At 42.8% G+C, this 12,698-nt stretch overlaps 1 protein-coding gene across 1 annotated transcript in view; it reads right to left on the bottom strand.

Moving 5' to 3' along the window:
• The window catches only part of LOC130132122 (arf-GAP with coiled-coil, ANK repeat and PH domain-containing protein 3-like), a 125,365-nt gene that overhangs the window by 47,760 nt on the left and 64,907 nt on the right, over nucleotides 1-12,698 (bottom strand). Inside the window, exons 5-8 of the mRNA XM_056301741.1 lie at nucleotides 5,187-5,245; nucleotides 4,128-4,311; nucleotides 1,601-1,645; nucleotides 1,342-1,437 (exon numbers count right to left, since the gene is read on the bottom strand). Of these exons, the coding sequence (XP_056157716.1) occupies nucleotides 1,342-1,437; nucleotides 1,601-1,645; nucleotides 4,128-4,311; nucleotides 5,187-5,245 (384 nt within the window). The remainder of the gene's footprint in view (nucleotides 1-1,341; nucleotides 1,438-1,600; nucleotides 1,646-4,127; nucleotides 4,312-5,186; nucleotides 5,246-12,698) is intronic.

The raw sequence follows: 12,698 nt of genomic DNA, 5'->3' as shown, positions 1-12,698 counted from the left end.
CAAACCTTTATTGTGCTATCAACCTTTAAATTGTTTTAAAATGAATACACTTTAAAAAGATGGTAGCCTCCAATCACAGTCGCCCCAGAGATTTTTAATTTTAACCTTGTGCAGAAATCACGTGAAACACCGGCCGCGAAAAGGCAATTCTGCAGCAGCAATTCAAAATGAGCAGGTGAAAATATACCTCAGTGGAGCGCAAAAACAGCAAAATGAGAAACAAAAGGAAAAAATCAAGCGAATCTACCGAAAATATCCTAAATATTTATGGCTGCAAAAGCAATTACAAATGCGGGGGATGCCAATAGCACTAGGGGAAAAAATAGGTGCATCTGTTAGCAACATGGAGGCTAACGCTACGAGCTGCCCCCTCCTGACCAACAGGTAGACATGGAGACCGAGCCTGATGATGGTCATCAAGACCAGGTAATAAAATCACATGCAGAAAATGATGAACAGTGTCCATCAGACGGCGCTAATTTCCCGGTGGATTTAACAGATCCCACGGTGAAGAGGACCTTACTTGACTTGGATTCGTACAAACCTGAAGGACCCTTTCCCAGGGATAAAAATGGCAGGTTCTTCTCAAATGACTATTATTACAAATGATCTAAGTCTGGTTGTAAGGTTTCTCATAAATGGCTATGCTATTCTCCAAAGATGGACTGTGTATATTTTAACCCATGCTGACTTTTTTTCTGATAGGTGTCCGTCCCACCAGACATGCTTCTATTCTGCCTAGTGTAACAGACATGGCTACGGCTCTCAAGCTTTTTTTTTTTTTTAACCATTCCTGTCACTGCAGCAAGTGCTGGGAGATCTTTTTCAAAACTGAAAATCATCAAAAACTATCTGAGAAGCAATATGTCCCAGGACAGACTCCCTGGACTAGCGATTCTCAGCACTGAAGGCCAGCTCAGTTGCCAGATGGATTTAACAAACATTGTCAAGGAATTTACACAGGAATGCAAGGAGGAAAGGGCGTCTTGGTCATTGTTAAAGGTAAGAAAGAATACATGTGATTCTATGAGGAATATTTATTAATCATGGAATCAGATTAACACAGGGTAAGCTGTTGGCCTAGCCTTAGGCCTATTTGTGTGTCTGTTTTCTGTGCTCATTTATGAATTTTATTAAATTTTATTAAAGCAGTCTAGCAGGTCATCACCTCAGCTACTTGTAAGACAAAACATGCCTTGCTATATTACCTTACTGTAAAAGACCAAAATGCGCATGTGCATCTCTGCGTATATGTATGAGAATGTGTCTTTTGGTGAGCATGCAGAAGACTGTATGCATGTCTGTGTGTTTTGAGTGTGTGCTTGTGAGTTTGTCCTTCACCTGGGCAGCCAGTTTTTTCATATAAGGGTCAATCTCATCCAAGATGTTGTAACCTTGTTGGAACAGAGTGTACTGTGCACGCATGAAGGACAGCATCTGGAAGGGAACATAGTTATAGCAAAGGTTTCCTCTTCTGCATTAACAAGCCCACAGCAGTGCATACACTGCACAAATTCTTGGCACACTTCTGCGTACACACAAATGTAAAGTCATACACAAGTCCAGATTACATTAGTCAAGATGAAATTGGGTTACTCACTGCATCCAGGATTTCAAACTTCTTCTTAGCCTGAAGTACGTTTATCTGACAAAAAGGGGAAAATACTAAAAGTTCCCATTGTAACGTCAAGCATAATTATACTTAAACTGTCATGAGACCCTGGGTTTTAGTTTCTGGATGGTGCAAGGCCGGCGGTAGCGCTAACGCGATGTAGTGACAATTTCATTGGGTGCAAGGTGGTTTTTCTCTCGCCTGGGCGCGTTTGCTGATTTCCGGGCTCGGCATCTTTTGCGCCAAAAAGGGGCATGGGGACACAGTAGAGGGATTGTCAGTCAAAATCGGGTCGTGCAGTGCTAGTTTAGTGTCAGTTATAACCAAATATTATGCCTGCATCTCAAACCACGTCTTAGCACAGGCAGGCGTTGTGTGGTAGTTTCCGGGCTTTAGGCAAAGGTGCACTAAGCGTACACTTATCCAAAATCACACATGCCATTGGATAATGGAACGGAACGGAATGGAATGTTGGCCTATTTCGTGAATAATTTAAGTGCTTACTACTGTGCTAAACCTTTGTAATCACAAAAAATATCTGCACTGTATCACTGTCTTCCAACATAAAACACGATGTGCGTCATTATGCATGGAAAACAACATGGTGACGGGGATTTCAATATTTCATTCAACCTGAGAGAACGAACTGATTGCCTAGGCTAACTGATGTGTGATCACACTATTTAAGGTCTCCTGCTACGTATGTTCATAGAATGCACAGGACAGAGAGAAATACACTAGTGAGAACGAAGCCATGTTAAACAGTAGCATCATGTTGGTGTGTTGTCTCGTATCACATTGGAGCTGGTGTTAATACCTGTTGTGTGCGCACTTGGCGACTGCACCTCCAGAACAAGGACAAAAGCTTCTAGTGATGTGTGAGTCATGAACGAATCGTTCGAAACGAACCACTCTTTACTGAGTCGAGAGACATTCATTTACTCGCCTCTCCCGCTAGCTAGTGCGAACTGCGAACGATGAGGCGGGACAACGTGTCACGATTGTGCAACTCGTATTAACTGCATTTGTGGAACTGTATCATGTTAATTACTGTATTAACCTTGCCTTGTGAGAAAAGCAATAACTTTGCGCTTGTTTCACCTCAGTACTCGCGCTAAGCCCAGAGTTTAAGGTCTCGGGCTGCACGAATCACTCACTCACTCGCCCAGCCCGGAGCCCACTCCCTGACCTGAGCTGAAGGTCTAAGTTGAGCTGCACGAATCACTTTCACACGCAACTTGTATGCCATAGTCATAAACCGTCTGTGAATTTTGAATTGCCCCTTTTTAGCAATTTATTACTACTTCATTCTGATTGTTCAATCAAAGTGACACTTTCCTCCTGGGAGAAGTTTTATGCCTTAGCCCGGCTGGATTTCCGCCATCCATTACGAAACTGGCAGTTCCGCATGGGAATGAGAGGAGCTGATTTGATTGGCTGTAAATGAAGACAGACTCCACCACTCCTAATGATAATTTATTCCTTCTAATCAAACCCTTTTATAAGTGCACCATGTCCCAACATTAGCAAAAGAGTATTGGCCACTTCTTAGATCGATTTGCACCTTGAACTAATGCTGGCGCCTTCACTGCGGTATGACCTGGAAAATAGAGCCCCATGAGTTAAGATTTATCCATCCATCCATCCATTATCCAAACCGCTTATCCTGCTCTCAGGGTGGCGGGGATGCTGGAGCCTATACCAGCAGTCATTGGGCAGCAGGTGGGAAGACACCCTGGACAGGCTGCCATGAAGTTTTTTTGTTTTGTTTTGGGGTTGTTGTTTTTTTGCGGGAGACAGAGTGACAGAGTGTGAAATTAATGTTTTGAAATGCAGTTTCGACATATGCCCTTATGGGTGCTGCTATCATGGCCACCTACTGGACAATAATACTGAGAGTGAGAGCGAGAGCGAGAGCGAGAGAGGACCCTATTTTCGTACAGGTGCATAATGCAACGCAGAGTGGCATTTTCTCCTTGTAGAGCGCCTGTTGCCATTATGATGATTCTCCGTGTGTTGAAGTGACAAAAGGAGGGGGGGTGCATTTTGGTGTCAAAGATGACCCTAATTTGCACCATTTGCCACCCACCTGCTCGGATCAGGTCAACAATGCATATGTGCAAGGTGCAATCGATTTTTGCCACTTCAGTTTGTGATGGCGTACTCAAATAGGTATCCGTATCACCCTATAGGCATAGCTTTCTACCTCCTAAAAAGTTTGATGAATGGTTAGCTACCAGGATTACATCTTTTTTTTTTCTTTTTTTTTCTTACCAGGATTACATCTACCCACCTGTGTTAATTGAAAGAGGGAAGATGGTGGGCCTAATAATTTTTGCGTACAAATGTACAAATCTGGGACATGTTTTCCAGGCTATTCTGCATTTTCCAAACAAGGACATCATTTTCTTCTTGAGAGGAACTTACAAAAACATATGTGTCTGTATGTATGTGTCATACAGTATTTGATTGTACTTGTACATATTCTAAGGGCAGGTGTGTGTGTGTGTTGTACCTGCAGCACATAGTCCAACGCCAGGTGCCTGAAGGCTTTGCGGCTGAGGATGAGGGCCTGTGTTGCCTCCTCGGCCTCATGGACCTTGTTCCTGGGAGCCTGGGCATTCTTCACTTGGGCCAGCTCCATGTCTTCCCGCAACCGATCAAATTGCTTTTTAGTCTCTTTGAATTTACGAACATCACTGGCAGAGTAAGAGAGAGAGCGACAAAGTGAGCGGGCTATAGTGAATTTATGTTCAACAACCAATATGTGTGTGTGTGTGTGTGTATATATATATATACTCAGTGTTTCCATACAAGTTAATGGTATGCACATATCTCTGTAAGTACACATAGGGGGAAATTTCCAGCACTTTAAAATCTAGTTCTTGTAAACGAGGGAACTTCAGGTTCTCCTCTTCCAACATAATAAGCGTAATCTTATTTATGTTTGTACCACAGCAGTAGGGCTGGGTTAATCTGTTTTGTTGCGGTCTTTAAAACTAGCTTTTCATCCCAAACTTGGATTAAAGGAACCAATCCATAAAAAATGGTGGTCTGGAGGCTTTGTAATGCCTGCAAAGTTAATAATATTAAACTGAAAGAGGTGTCTTTAGTCACATACCAGGTCATTAAGTTTGTCCGAGATGGAAAGCTCAAGGCTTGCTATATAGTATACAATACAGACAATCGGTGTTAACTATAAATGTTAATGATAAATCTACAAAACTGACTTTTTTTCCACCTTAAATTGTACTTTACCTGTGAGCTCAACAGACTGCTATAGCCAGCTGTATGCAGCTTACTATAATCATATTAAATTAGAGTAGACCATTCGTGGATAAGCAAAGTGCACACACATAAATTGTCAATATAAATACAACTGATTGGGCAAAGTAAAAATGATCATTATTGCCTTGCTTTGCACAAAGAGTGACAATTGAGGGGCACAGCAGGTGAAAGTGTGAATCTTGACCTAAAAAGACAACTAACACACACACACACACACACACACACACACACACACACACACACACACACACACACACACACACACACACACACAACCCATACTTACTCCTTGATGAAGGTATGGAGCTGCTGCTTGATAGACCTCTGAGCTTGATCAAACAAAATCTGTGGGGACAGAAAGAAAGCGTAGCAAAGAAGAAAGATTTAATGAATTTTAATGATTAAGTTGCTTTTTTGATTAAATTGTTGCATTGTTGCACAAGCTTTCAGTTGCTGTATCTCACCACAAGGTAGCACTATTAGCCTGTTGTACATCTATACAATTGGTTGGATATTGAATAGGGCAATAGAGAGAGAGGGGGAAGCGATTTGGGGCAAGGGGGGGGGTTTAAGGAGAGGCAATAAACAAAAAAAAAGGCAAAGGGAGGGGATATCTCTATTGAGAGCCTCCACTAGTACACTACTGCGTTACTGATCTATCTCAGAGGAAGGAGACAGGTTGATGACAAACTGCATGTTCACAAGGAGTCACTAAAACACACACACACACACACACACACACACACACACACACACACACACACACACACACACACACACACACACACACACACACAAAATGCCCTCTTGCTAACTGTGGGACTCCCTCTTCCTCCTCCTCCTCTTTCTCCCCTACCGTTCCTCAACCCTTCTCCTTCCTTGCCCTTTCTTCCTCTTGCCTCTGCCCTTCCTCTTTATCCCCTCCATCTCCTCCTCCTCTTCTAATGAGAAGCAGAACTCTCCTGTCTTGACCAGAATTGGCCCTATTTTTTCTTTTTTGCCTATCTAAAATTAACTATAAGAGAGACAAAAACGGAGAAATTAAATTTCACTTCAAAGAGTGTTTTTGAGACAGAATTGCATTCTTTTGTTCAGTTTGTTGATTTCTAATGTACTGTTTTATTTTGTCTGCACTTCGCGAAGGCTGCCCCCAATTCTATCATTCCCTATGTGAGGAACAGAGAAGTGGAAAGTCAAGTGATTTGTATATTAGTATGCAGAGTTCTACCTGAGTAAGTGGATGGATAAGTTTGGCTGTTTATCCACAATATTTATGTTCCAGTGTATATGTGCACATATCAAGTAGAGCTGTCATGATATCAGAATTTCACTAAACAATTATCGTGGCCAAAAGAATTCATGATGATTATATTATCGCGATATCTATATAAAATAAATTTAAAAAAATGCTCTCAGTCAAATTCATCTCTAACTTTTGTTTTTTGTCTCTTTTTTTGGCGATTTAATTACACTCAAAATATGAGTGTAGAGAGGTGGAGAGAGTCTGTAACCATAACTGTACAAAAGCGTAGAAAAAGAACATGGATAGTGAAAAGGCTACCAGATGAACTGATAAACAAAAGCTCCATGAGGTCTAACATCTGCCATCAATACAATGTCAGCTGAAACAAAATCACCTGCGGGGAGCGGGGGACAGAGTTTGTGTGGGAGACCACAGGCTCACAACTAACCACTCTGATATACTGTGATTTAACGTCCACTGACCATGTCAAAGTGAAGAACAGAAAATGGAAATTACTTAAGAGGTGCTGGATTATTTACACGATATCATCAGATGTGTATTATTAACATATTTTATTTTTTAAATAATCACGGTTATCGTCAAACCTGTCTGACATGGCTTTGAATTTTTCCGTCATTGGAATTGAATTTTGAAACCATGAATAGTTTTGTGGGATTGTCTGCTCGTGTTTCTTCTTGAGATCTTAATTGAGGTTTGACACTTCAAGGACATTCGATCCGTTTAATAATGTCTATAAAACTGTTTTTCACACCAAATTATAAAGTCCCTAAATTCCAGTATATTTTTGGCTGATATGCAAGCTGATCCAAAAGTTAGACCAAAACCAAGCCTTTCGTAAGATACCCTTGGCAATGAATCCTCCAATTTATTCACTCCTATTTTCCCAACGGCCCCCCTCCCCCCCTTTTCTTCCAATTGTACTTGGCCAATTACTCCACTCTTCCGAGCCATCCTGATCTCTGTTCCACCCCCTCTGCCAATCCGGGGAGGGCTGCAGACTACCACATGCCTCCTGCGATACACGTGGAGTCGCCAGCCGTTTCTTTTCACCTGAGAGTGAGGAGTTTCCCCAGGGGGACATAGCATGTGGGAGGATCATGCTATCATGCTACCCCCCCCCCCCCAACAGGCACCCTGACCGACCAGAGGAGGCGCTAGTGCAGCGACAACGACACATACCCACATCCGGCCTCCCACCCGCAGATGCAGCCAATTGTGTCTGTAGGGACGCCCGACTAAGCTGGAGGTAACACGGGGATTCCAGCTGGCCATCCCGGTGTTGGTAGGCAACGGAATAGACCGCCACACCACCCGCATGCCCCTTCCAAACATTTCTTTATCCTAGAGGGGATATTCACTTCCAAGTTTATGTCATTGTAGAAATCTCTGATACATCCATCTGTATCACTCATCTGTATCATCCATCCATCCAGCCATCCGTGCTACAAAGCAAGACCAAAACTTTCCAATTCTCCAAAGAGTTGAGCATATATCCTCATGTGTACTTCGAAGTCTCATCAAATCCTTTTTTGGGGATATTAATCCATTTAGATTAACATATGAGTGTAATGAGAAACAGGAGACAACTTGGTTGTAGCGGTTAAAATGGCAGATAAACTGATCTCTTTGTCCCTTTGCAGTGAAAGACTTATTCTCAGTCGTATCTGCCTTTTCGGTTATTAACATGAAGGGATACGGAAAGGGCATCAGCAGGTGGTGGCTGAAAGATTCACTGGTACTATCTGTCTTTCTCACCTCTCCGTCATCCTTCCATTCATGATGTCTGCAAGACAAGCTATTAGTGAAATTCTAAGGTGTAAGGGTAGAGGAGAGGGATGCTCTGGTGAAGGGCAAATGAAGGACGGCATGGGTGGTGAAAAAGAAATAACAAAAAAAAAGAATCTGGCTAAATTCCATGTCACATCATTACAGTGTTTTGTAAACAATAATAATGCCAAAATACAGATTAAGAAAGGCTAATACAATGGAAACGCTAGATCAAACATATGGGTACGTGCAGTACGTAAAAGGAAAAGAACAGAAAAGAAAAGGGTGCATTGGAGCAATGCTGCTGATGGATCCTATGTTGCGGGCAGCCCTTTGCTTTGATTTACAACAGTTAAGGTTAAGCATGTTTGACCCAGTGAGAAAGAAAAACAGAAAGAGAGTCGGAGAACATGAAGGTGGGAGCCAAGGAACAGGAAGGAAACAGAAAGAGGATATGGATTGGAAAGAAGAGAGGAACAAGAAGATCTGTGGCTGGAGGGATCATTTATATACCAGTGTTCTTCTACTTGATGGCTTTCCGCCTACTTCCAGGCCTTTACCTTGCACATGCTGCTCAAATAGCAAACAACCACCCCCGCAGCCAGCTACGAGGTCGCCGAGGTCTGATCCTCGGTATTTTTTTTCCCCCTCTCAGGCTGACGTTTTGCATTATATGTGCATGAATGAACATGATTTCATTTTGTGAATGAAAGTGTTTTGACACCCTCATAAAGCCCCCTGCCAATGTACACTACCGTTCAAAAGTTTGGGATCACCCAAACAATTTTGTGTTTTCCATGAAAAGTCACACTTATTCACCACCATATGTTGTGAAATGAATAGAAAATAGAGTCAAGACATTGACAAGGTTAGAAATAATGATTTGTATTTGAAATAAGATTTTTTTTACATCAAACTTTGCTTTCGTCAAAGAATCCTCCATTTGCAGCAATTACAGCATTGCAGACCTTTGGCATTCTAGCTGTTAATTTGTTGAGGTAATCTGGAGAAATTGCACCCCACGCTTCCAGAAGCAGCTCCCACAAGTTGGATTGGTTGGATGGGCACTTCTTGCATACCATACGGTCAAGCTGCTCCCACAACAGCTCAATGGGGTTCAGATCTGGTGACTGCGCTGGCCACTCCATTACCGATAGAATACCAGCTGCCTGCTTCTGCTCTAAATAGTTCTTGCACAATTTGGAGGTGTGTTTAGGGTCATTGTCCTGTTGTAGGATGAAATTGGCTCCAATCAAGCGCTGTCCACTGGGTATGGCATGGCGTTGCAAAATGGAGTGATAGCCTTCCTTATTCAGAATCCCTTTTACCCTGTACAAATCTCCCACCTTACCAGCACCAAAGCAACCCCAGACCATCACATTACCTCCACCATGCTTAACAGATGGCGTCAGGCATTCTTCCAGCATCTTTTCATTTGTTCTGCGTCTCACAAACATTCTTCTTTGTGATCCAAACACCTCAAACTTGGATTCATCCGTCCACAACACTTTTTTCCAGTCTTCCTCTGTCCAATGTCTGTGTTCTTTTGCCCATCTTAATCTTTTTCTTTTATTGGTCAGTCTCAGATATGGCTTTTTCTTTGCCACTCTGCCCTGAAGCCCAGAATCCCGCTGCCGCCTCTTCACTGTAGATGTTGACACTGGTGTTTTGCGGGTACTATTTAATGAAGATGCCAGTTGGGGACCTGTGAGGCGTCTGTTTCTCAAACTAGAGACTCTAATGTACTTATCTTCTTGCTCAGTTGTGCAACGCGGCCTCCCACTTCTTTTTCTACTCTGGTTAGAGCCTGTTTGTGCTGTCCTCTGAAGGGAGTAGTACACACCGGTGTAGGAAATCTTCAATTTCTTAGCAATTTCTCGCATGGAATAGCCTTCATTTCTAAGAACAAGAATAGACTGTCGAGTTTCAGATGAAAGTTCTCTTTTTCTGGCCATTTTGAGCGTTTAATTGACCCCACAAATGTGATGCTCCAGAAACTCAATCTGCTCAAAGGAAGGTCAGTTTTGTAGCTTCTGTAACGAGCTAAACTGTTTTCGGATGTGTGAACATGATTGCACAAGGGTTTTCTAATCATCAATTAGCCTTCTGAGCCAATGAGCAAACACATTGTACCATTAGAACACTGGAGTGATAGTTGCTTGAAATGGGCCTCTATACACCTATGTAGATATTGCACCAAAAACCAGACATTTGCAGCTAGAATAGTCATTTACCACATTAGCAATGTATAGAGTGTATTTCTTTAAAGTTAAGACTAGTTTAAAGTTATCTTCATTGAACAGTACAGTGCTTTTCCTTCAAAAATATGGACATTTCAATGTGATCCCAAACTTTTGAACGGTAGTGTATCTATTGGGCTAATGTTAGCATAGCTTAGGCAGGACAGTCAACAAATCTGAGGGAATTCTCTGTAGGCCCTAGTGGTCGTATCGATCTGCCACATGACTTATTTCAGCCAATTAGAAGTAATTCCTCAGTGATAAGCGACCGGATTTCTGTCACATCTGATGGCCGGAGGGATAAGAACAACAAGAGCCTACCAGCAGTGAGCAACATTTTAGTGTCTACTACTTAGTGTCCTCTTTTTTTGAAAACCAAAATATGGTCACCCTAGGTCAACATTAATTTTTTATAATTTACCATGTTCACATATCTGTTGAACTGGTCTGCATGGGCTACCTAGCTCACTACATACTCTTTCACTCATCTGAATTTGCACATATTTCCAAACGTTTCAGTTATAATGCACTACACCTTTGTCTACACCTAGGCTACCAATCTAATTAACCAGAACACTTGCCTCAAGTTATGTGTGCGATAAAAATAATGATAATGATGCAGATGAAAAATCATAGGGAGTCAGATTATGTCACAATTACTTATGTTATTTTTCTCCTTCTATTTGCTGCACCCATTAGGAGTCGCCACAGCGGATCATCCGTTTTCATCTCTCCCTCTGCATCTTCCTCTGTCATGCCAACCAGCTGCATGTCCTCACTCACCACATCCATAAACCTATTGTTTGGCCTTCCTCTTTTCCTCTTGCCTGGCAGCTCCATCCTTCTCCCAATATACCCAGCATCTCTTCTCCGCACATGTCCAAACCATCTCAATCTCGTCTCTCTTGCTTTATCTCAAACCATTCAACCTGAACTGTCCCTCTAATATGCTCATTCCTAATCCTGTCCTATCACTCCCAATGAAAATCTTAGCATCTTCAACTCTGCCATGTCCAGCTCTGCCTTTTCTCTTTTCTTCAGTGCCACTGTCTCCAAACGATACAACATAGCTTGTCTCACTACCATGTTGTAAACCTTCCCTTTCACTCTTGCTGGTACCCTTCTGTCGCAAATCACTCTTGACACTCTTCTCCACCCTGCCTACACTCTCTTCTTCACTTCTCACCTCTCTTCCTCACTCCCCATTACTTTGAACAGTTGACCCCAAGTATTTAAACGCATACGCCTTCGTCACCTCTACTCCTTGCATCCTCACCATTCCGCTGTCCTCCCTCTCATTCATTCCTCTTCTCGCCAGTGCAAACCACCGCCTCTACAGGCTCTCCTCAACCTGCCTCCTCAGATCACAATGTCATCCGCGAACATCATAGTCCACAGGGACTCCTGCCTGATCTCGTCCGTCAACCTGTGCATCACCATTACAACACAAGAAAGGGCTCAGAGCCAATCCTTGATGTAATCCCACCTCCACCTTGAACCCATTCATCACTCCTACCGCACACCTCACCACTGTCACACTGCCCTCATACTACATATCCTGCACCACTCTTACATAGTACTTCTCTGCCACTCCCCACTTCCTCAAACAATACCACACCTCCTCTCTCGGCACCCTGTCATATGCTTTCTCTAAATCTACAAAGACACAATGTAACTCCTTCTGGCCTTCTCTATACTTCTCCATCAACACTCCCAAAGCATCATCGTATCTGTAGGTCTCTTTCCTGGTATGAAACCACACTGCTGCTCGCTAATCATCACCTCTCCTCTTAACCTAGCTTTCACTGCTCACTCCCATATCTTCATGCTGTGGCTGATCGATTTTCTCCACTCCTCAGGCATCCTCTCACTTTCCAAGATTGTGTTAAACAATCTTGTCAAAAACTCCACTGCCATCTCTCCTAAACATCTCCATGCCTCCACAGGTATGTCATCTGGACCAACCACACCACTCTTCATCATCTTCATAGCTGCCTTCTCTTTATCCTTGCTAATCCACCACATTTCTTGATTCACTATACCCACATCATCCAACCCTCTTTCGCTCTCATTTTCTTGATTCATAAGCCCCTCAAAGTACTACTTCCACCTTCTCAACACACTCTCCTCACTTGTCAGCACATTTCCATCACTTTCCTTCATCACCCTAACCTGCTGTACATCCTTCCCACCTTGGTCCCTCTGTCTAACCAATTGGTACAAGTTCTTTTCCCCTCCTTTGGTGTCCAACCTCTCATATAACTCACCATACACCTTTTCCTTCACCTTCACCACCTCTCTCTTCATCTTACGCCACATCTTCTTGTACTCCTGTCTACGTTCTTCATCTCTCTGATTGTCCCACTTCTTCTTTGCCAACCTCTTCCTTGGAGTACTTCCCTGTACTTTCTCATTCCACCACCAAGTTTCCTTGTCTTCCTTCCTCTGTCCAGATGACACACGAAGTACCTTCCTAGGTGTCTCCCTCACTATTTCTGCAGTGGTTGCCCAGCCATCTGGCAACTCT

Source organism: Lampris incognitus, chromosome 2 (genome assembly GCF_029633865.1).
Source record: "Lampris incognitus isolate fLamInc1 chromosome 2, fLamInc1.hap2, whole genome shotgun sequence".
Lineage (NCBI taxonomy): Eukaryota > Metazoa > Chordata > Actinopteri > Lampriformes > Lampridae > Lampris > Lampris incognitus.
The sequence above is the reverse complement of the archived record's forward strand: the minus strand, read 5'-3'. Positions and strand labels throughout refer to the sequence as shown.